This window comes from Vigna radiata, chromosome 9 (genome assembly GCF_000741045.1).
Source record: "Vigna radiata var. radiata cultivar VC1973A chromosome 9, Vradiata_ver6, whole genome shotgun sequence".
NCBI classification, from domain to species: Eukaryota; Viridiplantae; Streptophyta; class Magnoliopsida; order Fabales; family Fabaceae; genus Vigna; species Vigna radiata.
Window position 1 is genome coordinate 13141437 of NC_028359.1, and position 18277 is coordinate 13159713.

Sequence of the window (18277 nt, forward strand, 5' to 3'; positions counted from 1 at the left end):
CTTGTTTGAGCTTGCTTTCATCATATTTATTGCATTGAAGAGTACAAGACGATATAAGCCTAGAGATAAGGTAGAGTTAATGGTTGATGATCTTTCTTGACCATACTCCTTCTCACTCTTATTCTTCTCTTATTTCTTTTTTTCTATTTTCCATTGTTTCTATATTTCTGCTTTAATAATCGTCCTACAGTTTTCTCAAGAGCAGCAACTTGTTCTCTTCAATTGATCTTCTTTATAAATGCCCTTTTGAAAGATGATTGTTGGATGCTGAGTTGATTTTTAGGAGAATAGACAACCTTTAAGAAAAAGGTCAAACTTCAGACTTTTCATTAGGTGTATAGTGCTTTATCAGAGTTTTCATTGATAAATAGTTTGATGGCTTTGCCAGAGTAGAATTCTGAGTAGAATTCTTCCAGAATGATATTTTCTCCTCTCAACGTCTTTATCCAACAAGTGCAAATGTTCTGATTAATCCATTGTGTATTCCTGTTTTGCACATATAACAAAGACAAGGTATACACGCAAGATAGCACTTTACAATACATGCATTAAATGTTTTGATCATTTATAGTCATTAAGTTATACTGCTTCATCAAAACATATTGTCATACATCTTGTTAGTAATTAATGTATCGTTCAAGTATATCTTTCAAGAGGGGATGGACAATGTGTAGCTCTTTTGATAGTATATGTAATAAGATATTAGATTCTTTTGAAAAGTTGCTTTAGATGTATAGCAAGCTTTTCATTAGATGATATTCTTTATAAGATACTTTCACTTACAACACTACTGTAAGATGTTTAAGCTTCAATGTTATTATGATTCTCAATAAAAGATAACTCAACTTGAGAGCTTGAGAGCATATCCTACTATTTTGTGCATATTTCTAGATTAGTTATGGCATATTATTTTCTTCGTCTCTACATGAGTATGAGTCCTTAAGTATGTTCTCTATAAAGCTTTCATGTAGGCTTCCCTTATTGATCATACGCTTCCTGTAAACAATGTGCTAGACAATATAGACTTCAAAGGAACATTGTTGTATATTTTCTTTCTTTGAGAAGACTTTGTATTAGCATTTGGACGATTTGCGTAACTTCTTGTATAAATCCCTAGGTTTTCATTTGACTCAAGTAAGTGTTTAGATCTTATAGGTCAAGTATATACTTTTCTTTCTAAAAGGATATTTCGTCTAGTACTTATTGTTAAACTTTAAAACTTTGGTTGCTAAACAATCTAGTCTTCTCTAGACAATATTGACTTAACATTATGCTCTATCCAAAGTTCTACACAATATCACTGTTAAAGCAATGTTGCTTTGCTCAAAATGTAAAATAGTACATATCTTCATACCTAAGGTCACCTACTCTTAAGGAGGTCAACTTTCTAAGTAACGGATATTTCTTGAAGATGACTATATAAAAAGGACTCGATGAAGAGAAGAAAAAGAACACTTCTTTGAATACTTACGTTGTTACTCTTCTTTTAAGCTCACATCATATAAGTCTTTCATTAAAAAAGAAAAAGAACAACTATTTGAATATTTACATTGTTAATCTTCTTTCATGTCGCCTAGGTTTTTCATCAAAAAAGAAAAATAACAATTCTTTAATTATGTTTTTGTATTCAGGTCTGAATCAAAATACTAATTTGTTTAGCTCAGGTGAGTTAAACGATCTAGTTAGGTTGACTAGTATTGTAAGCAGAAGTGATTGATAATAATTGATAAACCAGGAGTAGTTGATATATAATACTTGCAAACCAGAAGTTGTTAAATATTAGTTTTAATCTTTGTTAAAGATTAAAGGAACCTCCTACAAAATTTTAAAGAGAACGGAGATGTAATTTAAGTTGGTACAAATCAGAATAAAAAAACGCCTATTTAATTCTGCAATAATCATTAAATCCTATTTTATAAAAAAATTTAAAAAACTCTACTAAAACCTTTTTAGAATTCTATTCTTTATTTCATAAACTTCAACGTTAAATGTAGAAATTAATATATATTTTTCGGTTTTTTTTTTCTAAAAGTTTTTAGAAAAATGTTTCTATGAAGAAACCTTCAATCCTTAATTATCTTGACAGATTGGTGTTACAAAACTTAATACCATGACAATATTATTTCTTTTTTCGAAATACGTAGAACATAACCATCATACTTTGGACAAATGTAAATATATATTAAGAAAAATAATTCGTTTTTCTAGAGAATAAATTCCCACAGGTTTAGGTAAAGAAAAATGACATTTATTTATTTTCTCTTTAATTAGTCAAAGTCCAGCAATTTGTAAAAGCATACACACTTGCTTTCCAATTTGGCAATTTAACATAAATGGTAATCGTTCTATTATTTCTAAATGTATATTCAGAAAATTTGTATTTATTAATAAAAATATTATCTTAACACACAAACATACTTACAATTGAAAATAATTACTTATATTATGAATTAAAAAAGTAAGTAACTTTTTAAATCATGAAAAAAGAATATATTTATTTATAAATAATTGTTTTTAAGACTCAAAAATTTCAAAACTGGTAGATACCAATTATAGAAGACTTCAACTAAAGACCATTGATTTCAAGTCAAATAAAGGAAGACTTTTTTAAAGTCTAAATTGTCGGAAAATATTCAACTTATCTTCCACTTTCAAAGGAAACAAGACTTAACAATACAGATATTTTGGCTCATTTTTTCTTTTATTTCTTTCTTTCTTTCCCTTTTGATCAGGTCAAGATTGCTATATTTTTATATTTGCCAAATTAAATCTCAAACTTTTTAAAAAAAATATTAATTTACATTTTATTTAAGATATAGTTTTATTTCATAAACAGATTATAGTTTAGTTTTTTTTTTTTTGATAAATTCTAGTAAGTTTTTGTTTATTTGAAATAAATATACTTTTGTTTAAAAATTTATTTTAATAATTTATTATTATCCATCCAATATATTTTTTTGTGAACTTTTCTCTTATTGATATCATTTTCCATATCTTAACTTTTATGTTTACAGTGTTTGATTTTGTAATTGTTATCATTAAGTTTTCTAACATAACTTCTCAAAATTTCTTACTTTTTAATTTACATAAAAATTAAGGTTAAGTTATAAAAAATATTATTTTATTTATTTATCTCTTCAAATTATTTATACCATTAATAAAAGGAATTTACCTTTCCATAATTTTTTCTAATTATATCTTTAAATAATTACCTTTTAAAATTTAAATAAATATTTTTTTTTTAAATTTACCTTGTTAATAATTAAATTTTTAAATTTAAATATTTATTCATAGAAAAAAATATTTTACGTAATAAAAATATAATCATTATTTTGTAATATATTAATAATTTTCATTTTAGTAATTAAAAATTATTTTATAATTCAATAAATTTTATTATAGTAAAAATAAGTTCACACAGATGAACCTGTTTCCACTAGTTTAGAGAAAAAGTATATTCCAAAAATCAGAGATCCATTCTATAGGAAATATTTCCAGGATTTTTCTCCCTGTGCACATTATTACAAAATGTAGCCCAATACTAAAACATTAAGATACTAAATTTTGAAATTCAATAAAAAAAAATTCTGATACTTAACTTCAAAATTTGATAAATAAAAAAAATTTGACACTTAACCACCGAATTTCAAAATTCGACAAAAAAGAATTACACTTAATTAGATTTTAAAATCTGATATAAAAAAAAAATCACACATAAATATATTTTGAAATCTGATAAACAAAAAAAAATGACATGAATTTTAAAATTTGATAAACAAACAAAATTAATACTTAATCGAAATTGAAAATCTGATGAAAAAAATCACAGATAATCAGATTTTGAAATTCATAAATAAAAGTATAATTATTAAATTTGCTCAAATATGATAAAAACAAATTTTCTTTACCGGAATATATATATATATATACACTATTTTATTATTTTCAATATCCATATACATATCGTATCGGATTCATATATGTAATTCATAATTGCAGAAAAGAAGAAAGAGTGTGTTTCGAAAAGAAAATTTGTTTTAGAAAGTTAATTTCAAAATATCAGAAAACCCTTACAAAAGGTATTATATATTTTTTGAAAATCTAGAATAAGAATATATTTGATGTATGAAAGAGTTGTTCTAAAGATTATGTTCCAGAAATTCAGAAAAATTTATTTCTAAAAAATTTCAGAAGTACAAATGTCGAAGTCACTATTAAAAAAAATGAAAATGTTTCTTTTAAAAATTATGGAGTTGCAAATAGAAAGCACATGTTGCATCAGCAAAAGCCAAAATTGCACTGATGATTCCTGTTCAAAGTTCAGTTTTTCCTAATTTTTTTTTATGGTTGCACCATGCATAGCACACAACAAAGTTGTCAACACCTTTTAATTTGATTGGTTGAAGAATTAGTAATGGCACACTTTATTCAGATTATGTTTTTTGGGATGTAAAAAAGTGTGCTCGCGGATATTCATAGATAAAATTCGTGACGGATAATTGATATTTATGAATATTTAATATCTGTAATTCGCAAGTAACGAGTATTTTAATATTGGTTTATAAACACGTCAGGTACGGGTATTATACTATCAATATAAGTGGATATCCGCTACCTATAAAAAAGTAAAAATAAAAATTAATTTATATTTTATTAACTTAAATTTAATTGAAATTAACATTAATTTATATTTTACAAGGTTAAATTTAATTAAAATTAAATTTTAATTAATATTTAATTTGTATTATATTTGTATTATTTAAATTTTGTTTTAATAATTTACAAAAATATATTTTTTAAATATTTGTGGGTATCTACATATATATGTGGATTTTAAAATATCTGTGGATATTTTTTAAGCGGTATCGAGTCAGGTAGCGGTTGGATTTTTTTTGTCGGGTTGGATTGCGGGTAAGTACTATCCGTACCCGATCCAACCCATTGTCATTCCTAATCACCACTTTATTAATTTGGTTAAATTTATTTTTTTAAAAATATTTGAAACAAACCAATCACAAACTATCATAAATAAATTGTAAAAATATTATAAAAAAATAAACAACCACAAATGAATTATAAAAAAATTATAAAAAAAATAATTGTTAAAAGAATTTTTGGTTCTTGAATAACACTTTACATAAACTACGGTCGCAATTTATGTTTCCGAGGCATGGTTTCTTTGAAAGATTTCAGTTCGGAAACCCAGCAATGAGGGGAACAATTCCTTTAATCCAAATACTCTTTAATTATTTGAGTACGCAAATGATAAAATATTATGAATTCTCCGTTACCTTACTCATAAAGATAGTAGAATTGAGAAACCTACCACTGAGGGGAACAATATTTTTTTATTCAACTCATAAATATTCTTAATTATTTTAGTACGCAAATGATGAATATTATGAATTCTCTCTTTTTCCTTTTTTTCTCAGAGACGACATTAGAATTGAAGAATTAAAAAAGTCAAATTAATTTGTTAGATATAGAATTCAATAAAAATAACTATTCTTCCAATTTTGATTTAATGTTTGAAAATGTTTAAAATGTGCAAATGTTTAAAATGTGCAATTAACCGTTGAAGAACTAATTTTCTACTAAAATGTATTTTTGAAACTAATTTGATATAAAGTTGTAAAAGTTTAAATAACCAAAATGCATTATGATAATCGATCATTCCTTCCTACGTGATGTTTTTGGGTAAATTTTAATGAGATAATCGATTATTTTAAGTGATAATCGATTATCACAATACATTTTGGTTAAAAATGACAAATTTGATGAAGAATGGACGTAAACCAAGCCTGAGGATCTGTGGAAGGTTCTGTTTAAGGTCGTTTGACTTGTGGTTGAGAGTGAAACATGAGTGAGTGTTGGGATGTACCTAAGTGTGTGACTGATGAGCATGAGAGTGGAGAATAAGTATACTTGCTATACCTTGTAAATCCTTGTTCTATTTGCAGATTAAGTGTTTCCTTTTGCCTTGTGTGCATTGGAAAGAGATGATCTATAGGGATGGCTACAAATTTCATGTAGGGGAGGCTATAGGTGGGTTGTGGGTGCGGCTACAGTCGGTGAGGTAGGGTACATGAGTGAGATGGACTCTTTCTACTATGGTATTGTGGTATGGTGATGCTTATGGTGTTGTTCATGACTGAGATAGTCATGATGGTGGTGTATCTATAATGATGATCATGGTATTTGAGATATTTCAAGTTATGTTATGTTAATAGTGGTGTTATTATAATGGTTATAATTAGTAGTTAGCATGGATGTTAATGAGTGAATAGACCAAGGGTTTGAGATGTTAATGATTACATCAAGGGTTATAAATCAAGGATCAATGATCGAAGTTCAAAGAACGAGGATCAAGTAATTCAGTATGATTGAATTATTTATGTTAGAAGATTAGAAATTCTATTGTTATTATTCCCATGTATGGAGTGTTTGATTATGGTTGATATAATCAAAAGGTATGTATCTTGTCGTGTGCTTGATTTTGGTTGATATAATCAAAAGATTTATATCTTGTTGTATTTGATCGTGGTTGATATAGTCAGTATATACATATATTGTAGTTATGATTGTTTTATGGATAGCGTACCTCATACGTGTTTGTGTGTTTGTGAATGAAATTATTGACGATGATAATATAATTGCGTAATACGTGAGCAAATAATCCAAAAGCATGATGAATTCGAGAGAGGATGAAAAAAACATTAGAATTCAACTAAAGTTATTTTGTTTACAAGTTAACACAATATAATTGAAATATTTTCTTCATTATTTTATTACTCAAAATAATATAATTGAATAATATTTTTTAGTACATTTTTACACTAACGAATTTTGAATGTGACCCATTTCCGTTTTTAATAATCCGTGACATCTTAGAAATAAGGTTTTACAATATACATAATAATTTGTATTTACAGATAAATGAAACAATCCTTACTGGTAATTTTCACTTGCACGCCTGCATTTTATATAACATTCAAAACTCTTTTACACGCATGAACTCAACAAATCTAATCTAAGGAATTGTTCTCCATTAAAACATATAAAGTGCATGTAAAATTATCCGATACAACAAATTTTACCTTTTTAATCTCTATTTAAATATAGTTCTTTTTAACCTTTTTACATGCTACTTTTTTTTTTCTTTTACTATTTGACTCTTTAGACGATTAACTATAAAAATAAAAATAGAATATACAAGAAATGAATGCTATTTATAGAGACTTGTTTCCTCACTTACTGTAATGCAGAATTATGCACCAGAATATTTTCCAGAAGATCTAATCACAATTGAAGCTTTGTTACAGCTTTGCAATGGTGCTACCAGAGATCATATGTGGCAAATACGAATTCAAATTCTCTGTTGATTTCTTTGAGTCTTCAAAATACATTAATATTAATGCTAGTATAATAAAAAAATTTAATATATTTTAAAGACATAACAGAAAAATAGCACAAAAACACTCAGCAGAGCATCCAAAAATCCCTGCAAATAGTGTTCCTTTTTGCAATAGTAAGTGGACACACATTCAAAGATTAGTATATTGCTATAGCAAAGGAAAGTAGCTACACTACCAAAATACGATAGAAGCAATATGGATTCTTAGAATTGGTTTATCGATTTCGGATGTTACTTATGCTTTCTAAAGAGAACAAAATAGACACAAGAAAATTCATAATCCTTAATAGACAATAATAACGTTAAGACCAATAACAGTAATCTATAAATTAAGCATCATATATTCATTGTACATGGTTAAACTATAGAAAGAAAATATGGATAAGATATACCCACATATCAGTAAATAAGTTCTTGAAGTTGATATTGAACCAGCTTGAAGCCTATGTGCCAAGTCCTAATCTGGTTGAGTATGCAAAATTAATGACAATAGCCTTTGGTTCACATGATCCTTTGTCTACATCTTCAAAGCAGCCCTTGCCATGGCCAAGGCACCATCAAAGTTTTGGTTTCCACCAATAAATCCACTCATATGCACAAAAACACAGCCAGGAATGCCAGCCTCCTTTGACAGTTCTTCATCCCTTAACCCTCGCCACTGAGAGGGTAGAGCCTTTCGGCTATCAAAACTGTCAGGAGACACTGCAACTGACTGCACTCTCCATTGTTTGCTTCTTTCATCCTGTAAATGACATTAGGTGATGTACAGAAATCTGTAAATGTGTAACAGAACCTGCCATAATAAGGCAGATAACAGATGATAGTAAACTCATGGTGATATAGGGACTCAAGTATTTTATCATAACCTCAATGACACAGCAGTCTCAACAAACGTCGCTAGAATGGATTTTAATACCATCTTAATAAGTGGTTTACACTTAACGTTACAAAACCAGTTTGCGAAGTCTGTACCTTATTATAATTTCATTATATCTTTAGTTGATATGCAATCTCCAACAAAAATTATTGTTTATTGCTAAACCTCAAACCTAAAATATAATGAAGCATTTTATATCTATGTATTTTTTTTTAAACTCATGCTAGACATCACTATGATTTTTATTTTTGTGTACTTTGAATGTTTAAATTTTATAAAATGCATTACTTTTAATTTTTGGTATTACTAAATTATGAAATTATATTTCTAATGTTATTTTTCATATATTTTCACCACTACTATTCCTTTCTTGGACATTCATTCCTCAAGTGAACCTTGAACTGGTCCCTTTGACTCATTTTATGACCTGTCTGGTTTTCATAAACATAGATATGAAGAACCTTTCCACACAAAAATGATAGACTCAACTTTGAAGAAAAATTTTCACGGGAATTCAATCAATGGAAGATATAACTTATCAAGTACTAAAATTTCACCAATGACTCCATTCATTTTTGAAAAAGGAAAATTGTGAAAGAACTCACATTGACTAGAAATAAAACAAAGTTATAATATAAGGTGTTACAAACTTCACTTTAGAAACTTGTTATGTAGAGTTAAATTAGACTTAAAGTCCACTTTTTTATATGATATAAGAGTCATTCAAAACCTATCCTAATAAGGTGCTAGGCCTCATGTCACCCATTAATAGATTCTACCCTAGTCCTACACTTGAGATGACTAGTTCTCAACATGAATGGGTGTTGATGAGTCCATAATGCCAAATTACCTTAGAAATATTACATTTCTGTTAATTTTGACTTTTGATCTCCCTTTTGATAACATACCAGTATTTTCCAAGGCGAGGGTCCACAATAAATTTGATACTTGCTGATTTTCACCCTATTGATGATATCCCAATAAATTTTTTACTTACTGATTTTTTGTGAAGGAAATTGTTAGCATAAAGAATCTAACAACCTATGCCTTTCAAGTGAATTATTTTCATCCTTACTACTTGAGCTAAACCACATTCGCAAGCAGTCATCAGAATTGTCAAGAGAAGTGTGATTTACCAAAAAAAAAATTGGTGCAGACAAGTATGTGTCTATAATGATAAACCCCATAGTTTTCCTATCCCCTTTTTTAACCTTTGTCAAATTTGGTGGAAATGGGGTGGAAGGAACATAGAAAGGACTAACACACACCTTGCTTGCTCTAGGGAATGGAAATAGAGAAACAGTATGGTAAGAAAAGAGAAAGAGGTAGGAATAAAATTGAATGTATAACTGTTTGGTAGGTAGAGTAAAAATAGATAAAATAGAGTAGAACGATATTTTAAAAGTTATGTGATTAGATATAATTGTTTGTATTAGTAAATACCCATTATATCCTCATAAGTGGCAAACCAAATGTAGAAACTTCTCAAGCATAAATAGATTAAAGTTATTGATTAGTCAATTATTCAAATAAAATAATCAATCATAAAATTTGGATAATAGGCTATCGTTGAACAATATTGTTTTATGAAGGTTTATTTTAAACAATTTTGCTAATAGGGAAAGGTTTTTACACCCTTGGTAAACAGTAGTCATGGTCAATAAAAACACACAAATACATATATATAATGAAATCACAATGCCAAATACCTAACAAAGTGTTGTGAGATTACAAAACAATACTGTGTACATCACAAGGCCAAGAAAAGTGGCTAGCAACTCCACAAATTCAGCAAACAACTATTGTTAGATGCTGCACAATTGAGCAACATATACTCCCGAAAAACAGTGATGCTGAATAATAAGGGCTGTTTACTGCTACATAAACTCAGCAATGTAGCCTACAAAAACTCCTATAAAACATCATCCTCATAGATCAAAAGTTCTTCCCTTTCCTCAATAACGTCTTTATCCTCATCTATTGTGGATTTTCCCTACATGTTGAACTCGGCATTCAAGTTTCTTGGACCTCTTTTCCTTCTAGCTCCCTCATCAACATCAAAACAAGTATGTACATTCATCCATGAAGCATGCATAACTAAGCAAGGACTTTCCCTTTTTGGTTAGCCACTCGTCATCTAATTCAATACTGGACACGTACATGGGATAATATGTGTATGTCTTCTCTATCCTTTATCTCATCTTAAGTTTAGTATTATATGTAACATACACAACTTTTAACCTTCGTTGCTCTAATTGACATTTTCTCTTAGTATGCACATGGTCAAATATACTCCAATTCATTTCGTATCCCGCTCACTACATGAGCCTAAAGATTCTTATGGCTACTTGTTGATTCAAAAGAAAATATAGTTAATAAGGTACAGTAGGATATTAAGTGTGTTGTTAGAAGTTGCAAGAAGATTCTAGAGACCTCGTCGTAATCTTTACTTTAGAGTTAGTGTTCTCTGAATTTAAAGGCTAATGTACTATTTGAAATCAATGAATTGAATAAAATCTCCTCATTCAGATTAATCCATTCCTAAGTTGGTACCAAAGCTCACAATCTTAGAGACTCTACTTCCATATTTCTTCTTTACAATCTTAGCTACGATTCCATTTCGGGGTTGCCTAGCATGCACCCATTTCCTTCAATGATTGCACCCAGCTTGTGTTTCCTAGGAACCAACTCTATCACTACAGTTTCCACCATTGTCATCGCCAATTAGACTAACAATCTCACCAGGAAAGGAAATATGTTGTCCTCTGATATGTCCATCCCTCGAGTCTTGCCATATAATTGGAGCTATCACATGCCTCTTCTTCCACAAGTAGTAAGTTTTGCAGGCCTAAAAATTTCGGTCATGATAGCCCATCCAATCACTATTCCCACTACTGCTTAAGTTGCCAGAAACACCTAGAGGTGGTTGTTCCCAATTTATCATTGTTTTGTCCTTTTGCCTCACATGAATCCCTCGTTTGAAAAGAGCATTGCTCACAATTTTTCTTTTTCTCTTTTTTCTAATATTATCTATTTTTTTATTTAGGAGGGGGCTAAGGAAATCCTTTATTCTTGGGCACGACAACTCCATTAAGCAATACTAATCTTCCACACTTACCTCATGATAGTTGCCTTAATGAATAAAACTATCTCTAATGGGTTCAATTTATTAGACATGCGTTAAAGGGTACAGGTAGGCTCAACCATATTGGAGAGGTTGTATCATCAGTTAATCCTAATTTCCAAATTTGGAACAATGATGACTGGTGAATTATTTATTACATGGCTGAGGATCCTTGGCTATAGAAACTAATAGAAATTATATGTTTTACTCCAATGACTGAAATTTGGGAAGACCTCACAAATACTGGTTACATACAACATGATATCTCTACATGCTACACCCTCTCTATTCTACAATATTCATTAAGCTTGAAAATTGCAGGGATGTTCACTTTTGCTCAATTTGTTGAACAATCCCAAATATGTCAACTTTTACCAAGATTGAATCTTACACATGACCCTATTAGAGCACAAATTCTTGGGAAGGAAAGACTTTCTTCTCTTTTCGAAAGTTGTAATAAACCTTCCTTGAAGACTGACCTTTTAGTTCGGCTAGACAAATTAGAGCTTTCTCTTTTCCATGTAACTTGAACCAAGTCTCCTTGGTGTGGCCAAATATCTTACATTGAGGGCACCTACAATCCTCCTTGCCTTTTAAGTTGAATTTCGTGTTCCTAGGATTTGAGATCCCAAGTTTGGAAGCCTTTCCAAAGAACATGCCAACTCTTCAGTGGAAGGTTCATTTATCATGACCATTCGACGAGTCTCCTCATCCTCAACATAGAAGACTTTAGAAATAGAAGAAAGTCTTTCCTTCCCAAGAATGTGTCCTAATAGGTCATATTGAGGGATCAATCTTGATAAGAACTTCAATATTTTGGGATTGTTCAACAAACAAAGCAAGAGTGACAACATCCCTACTATTATCTAGCTTCAAATTTCGATATTGGTCCAGCTAAATCCACAGACCCTTCAACATTAAATGATGTCACACAACAAAGAAAGCACCCAGCTTGGTACCAAATGACACGTGGAAAAAGTATTTCCAAGACCTTCCCCAATTTCAAGAGCACTAGTCATGGACTTTGGGTCATGGATCCCCGTAGCCATGTAATAATTTGCGAGTCATCATTGTCCCAAATTTGGAAATTTGGGTCATCCTAAGGAATGGCCTCTCCTGCAATATGGTTGAGCCTACCCTTCAATGTGCATCTAATAAATTGAGCACATTTGAGATCATTTTGACCATTAAAACTATCATCAAGCAAATATGGAAGAACAACATGGCTTAGTGCAATTGTCATGCCAAAAACACAAGATTCCTTAGCCTTTAAAAAAATATTAGAGAAGAAAAAACAAGAACAACGTCATGAACAATACTTCTTTCAAAGGAGAGAAGAGCAACCCGAGGCGAAAGGGTAAAACAAGGACAAGTCTAAATCCACCCACCTTAGGGTAACTTCGACAAAGCAAGCTGCAGTGAGAAAAACACATTGAATGCACAATCACAAGTCAGAAACTTGTGTCACATGAAGCCCAATCATAGAGAAAAAAGAGGAGCATGCAGGCACATGGATACTCCGATAGCAGTGCAAGTTCAATAGTTGACAAATTAAATGATGATGACAAATTTCCTAGTGTGATTGTTGATCTAATTCGAGCTATGGCAACAACAACGACGGCAACAAAAATGACAGCAACAACAGTGATAAAGATGGTGGCAGTGGCACAAAGTTAGGTGCACCTTAGGCAACCCTGATAATTAAAGGAAATGGGTGCACTTCAGGCAACCCTAAAAAAAGGAACATCAGCTAAGACAACAATGAAGAAATGTGGAAACAGAGTCCTCAAGATCAGGAGCCCCGGTACCAACTTGGAAAAGATTAAACTATATGAGGAAAAGAATATTGAATTAATTCCGTCAAACATATAGAGAACTCTAGCCCTAATATAATATAAAAAAATCCTATTGTAGCTTATAAAAGATATTTTCACCTGGAACAACATTAACCAATCAGCTTAAAAGGAAAAAACCACCAGACATTATTTTGAGACTTAATGGGGAGTAGAAACATAGAATAGAACTTGAGAAAACGAAAATAAACAAATACCTGATATAGAACATATTTGATTGGAGGGTCAATTTTCAACTCCCCTTCAAGCTCAAATAAGTGAAGCTTCCACTGCAGAAAACAAAACACAAGTTCACAATTTCTGATAATACAATGCTAATAGTACCATGTACCTAATACACAGGGAGGATAAAGAAATGGAGGAATTGAGGTATTTTCAGAATACACATATAACTGTACATTGCAGAAGCTGAATGTCTCCTGATACCATATCCAACCACAAAATGCAGAAAAAAAAAAATGTATTCTTATTCAAAACTGAATGAATAGAAGATTAAAGACTGGAACATTACTGACTGGAAAACAATGATACAATGCTCTGGACTATATATACACATATAGAATAATGCTTTAACAGATTTAGCTGATACAGTATTACAGCTTTATGAAATTATAATAATGAACAGAAATATAATAGGAAAGTACGCCAAAATAGTCAGTTCCATGTACTAACACAGATGTGCCACATCAGCTATGATAACACCGCCAGGGATTTGTTCTGCTCCAAAACTACTAGTGTTGTTAGGGCACAAATCACACAACGATGCTGTATAACTCACAGAAAACTGCTAAGGAGTAGAAAACAAGTATAGCCAGGAAGAGAAATTGAGAATCACAAGCTCATAAGTAAACTATTCAATAAAAAGTTCATCATATCCTGCTTCCACTGATTATATTTACTTGCATGATAAGAAAATTAGATCCTTTTTTCATCAAGAAATTACGCTGCTTCCACTGACTATATTTGCTTGCATTATAAGAAAATTAGATCCTTTTTTCATCAAGAAATGTTGAGGTCTCGAAGATGTCTAAATAAATACACATTCAAGGGTCAAACCATCATTTTCAGCATTAACATATTCCATAAATAAGAAATTTGTTCATGAAATGCATAATAGTTAATTTTAGCATGAAAATTTACACGTTCCTCTGGCATATTTGTCAACATGTTCAAAACTGTTGAACATGCTCAAGCTTCAGATCAATATTTCTTAATATAGCACAGCCGAATAGAAATAAGTTGAATAAATCGTATTCAAATATTAAACAAAACTTTACAAGAGGGGGGAGAATTTTCAACTCACAGGACAAAATTTAGTCAAAACTAGAATTTCTCCACTAGGATCAACAGTCTGTCTAGCTGCTATGGTCTCAATTACAATTGACCTTGCTGGTAACCATGACTTTACATGAAAACGAACGCTCTACAAGAGAAGAAGGGAGCTATCTCAGATAACAAACCAAAATGTAAAAAAGGCAAGAAAATTTTTAAAACCACATATTCCTGTTGAAGTTCAAAAGAAAGTGCCTGACAGACTCACGTCCAGAAATTCACTGCCAGCAAGAGCCATGGCACGTTGAAAGGCCTCATTTTCTTTCTCAGCTGACTGATCAGGATCTGTCCAGTCCAAATTTAACCTTCCTACTCTTGAGGATAAATGAGTATTATTCACATATTTCGGAGGCAGGTCTGTATCATATCGATTGATTCCATTGTCTATAGCATCAATTGCCTGATATAATTAAACAATAACACTAGTATCATACATCCAGTTTGGATCGACTAACTAACCTCAAATGCACCATTAATCCCATATACCACCCTGCAGGCAATTATCAAACTAATCCAAGAACATAGTTGAATGTCCCAAAAACATAAGTCAACCAATGTCCTCTTACAATCAATCATTTGGTAATGAATATCAATTACGAAAAGTGATCTATAGCAATAATGTACAATTTCCAAACATATACCTATATCAATAAAACAAAATTCGTAGCAGAAGCCATAGAAGTTAATAAGACACTAGACCACCCACAGGCCAATTATTTGCAAAGCCTATTCTGGGAAATATAAGACCTAGAATTTATTATTACTGCACTTGTACTGGTATATGGAACATAAATGAGGTGTGAGTATTGACATATTTCAACAAAGAAATGTAGAAACGTGCATTCCAAAACTACACCAGAACCGTGATGTAATTGAGTTATGGTGCAAAATTCAATCCATCTAGTTACTTGATATTATTTCTCATTCCATTTTTATTGTTGAAGATCACACATCAACTAAACATATGACCAAATTATACTGTATAAGTAAATACAAATCTCATCTTTCTAAACCAGTTTTGTGAGATTGAATTAGACTTACATAGTCCACTTTTTATGATACAGCATGCAAAATTCAAAACTACGTACCATACATATGAAATATAGACTATACTTGGAAATACTGACTATTGCAATGCATGGAAAAAATAAAGAATGCTTGATTATTTGACCCGCAATAGAAATGTTTACACCAGGATAAACAAGAATGGACCCAAGGAATCATGTGGATCAGCTTGTCCCTATCAAAGCCAGTTAACTACTTAGGTTGATAGACATATAGACAGAATGTAAAGGGAGTTAGTTGGCTATTTATTTAGGCTCTCAAATCCCTCAATCCCTATTTCTCTCCACTGAGCTTCTGTAATCCAGTGGAGTCTGTTCAATAATTGTTCCCCTCCTGTTAGTTCCTATTCTATTAAAAAGAATCTATTAGGATACTTGACTCCTCTCAGCATCTATTTTCTTGATAAACTCTCTCCTCAATCCCCTCAACCCAGATTTTACTCAATTAGAAGAACATAATAATTAAAAATGAATAAGTACATAAAATAATTAAATCAAACAAGTTCATCCAAAGTATGCATGGAGACAGGAAGACAGGAAAAATATTCAAAAAAATATTACCTCCATGAAGCTCTTGTAAACCGCCAAATATATCTGATGGACGTCTTGGTGTACCTCATCTACCTTCAGTTCTTTTGCTATAATCTCCTTTCCAAAATGCTAGACAGAAAACAAAATCTAAATATAATTATCAAGGAATATAGTATTCACATTTAGAATAAAATTTCCCACAAACAATTTAACATTATACAAAACAGAGGAATTCACCACTGTACAATCGAGGTAAATGACATAAACAAGAAGTTATAATAAAACCATAACAAAAATAGGTGGTTTAGATGAGAATTTTACCTTATAAACAAGACCAGCACTGCTCAATTTAGTGGAGAAACCATGTCCAAAAACTTCTTCAAAACCCTTTTGATGATGATCATACCGATCTCGGGCAGGGTCATAGACTCCCCCAACATCAAGAACAGCATCAAGACCCTCCAAAACCTATAGATCCAAACTTCAATTTATGCAAAAAAAAAAAACTTAAAACAGATATTACGCCACAAACTTCCACTCCATTCATTCGCTAAAGTCTACCCTAAACACAGGGCAACATCAAAAAACCAACACCAGCAACAATATAAAAGCTTAACACAGCTTCCCAACAAAATTTCCACTGCCCCTCCCATTCATGATTCAATGACAATATAAAGAAAACTCCCCCAACAAACCAAAATGCCGGCAACTCAAAAGGAAACACCCTTATCCACATTTTCTAAGCAACTAAACACTCAAACCCTTAAGGAAATCACAAAACTGAAACAAGTGAAATTACTATATGGTCTACCGCTTTATTATTAACTTATTTTAGATTCCCACATTTTCAACAATCGGTGAAAATTTTCGATTTGGCTTTACTTCTTAGTATGTAAATTTGCCTAAATCCCACATAGTACCAGGTTCGACAGAGTATGTAAATGTTTGGTTGTTCTCCCATAATAGCTAGTTTTTGAGGGTGCGTTTCCTAATTACTTGGTACTTTCCAATGGGATATCTCAGCAACCAAACAGATAATTTTTTTTGTTTTTTCATTAATCAGAACCCCATCCAGAAAAACAAATTTTCTAATCAATCAAAAGAAAATAAAAAGTCATATTTCACAAGACCAAACCAAAAGAAATATTTTCCACCAGCTAAACCCCAAAAAAATATCATACTTGACCATCAACCATACAAAAATACATCATATTTCCTCAGCAATCAAGCCAAAAAAAAAAAAAAAACTAAAAAAGAATGAGATGAGAGATGAACCAAACCTGAGGATCTCGGGTGCGAACGATTTCGGCGTTGTTAAATTTGTGAGTGAGGCGAATCATGAAGCAGCCAAGGGCCTCGTCGCAGTGAAAACTTCCATTGTGTGTGCCCACGCGCTTCAGAGGCACGTGTACGGGAGACCCAGACGAGAAGGAGAGTGATGTTTGGTTTGCCATGAGAAGAAGTGGAAGGGTGTGTTTTAGAAAATGGGATTTGATAAATGGTTTTGCCGTCACAGCCCACATGCCAGTTTTTCTTCACTTTCTTCCAACACTCATTCTTCTTCCATTCTTATACAAAACCCTGTTTTCAGCATTTCGTAGGGTTTAACCAATGTCTTTACAAATTCTTTTTAGACTTCATTTTCTTACCAAATTATATTAAGTTTTCTTTCTCTTTTTTTATTCTATTCCAATTGTGTGGGGGGTGCAATTTACTACATTAGATACTAACTTGGCTTTCTAAATAATGTAGTATTTATTTATAATGTTGATAAAATAAAAAAATGTACATTAGTAATTTATATAATAAAAAGTTCATTAAATATTATAATGTAATATTGGAAAGATACTCTAATTTTAAGTACTATGTATAGTATTGTATTTAAGCTTATTATATTAGCCTCCACTTATAATGAGGTGGGATTTGCAACCTTTTTTTTTTTTTTAAATGTACTATTTTTAGTTTTATTTAGGTTTAAGATCTCGGATAATATTTGTATTTGTAGTGAAATTTCAAGTGGATCCTTTTATTGAAATTTTGGGGTTAATCTAACTTCAAGGTAAGTTTTGTGGAAGCAGAAAT

The 18277-nt window shown here is 31.0% G+C and overlaps 1 protein-coding gene across 1 annotated transcript; it reads right to left on the minus strand.

The window, feature by feature from the left end:
• Positions 1–7615: 7615 nt before the first annotated feature.
• On the minus strand, positions 7616–17804 carry LOC106772896 (UPF0160 protein). The gene is made up of 7 exons (XM_014659519.2): positions 17476–17804; positions 16517–16663; positions 16226–16324; positions 14809–15000; positions 14572–14691; positions 13466–13537; positions 7616–8156 (listed from the first exon to the last, which is right to left on the minus strand). Exons 1-7 carry the CDS (start codon positions 17716–17718, stop codon positions 7932–7934), a joined length of 1098 nt encoding a protein of 365 aa, XP_014515005.1. The 5' UTR covers positions 17719–17804; the 3' UTR covers positions 7616–7931.
• Between the last annotated feature and the right edge of the window lie 473 nt (positions 17805–18277).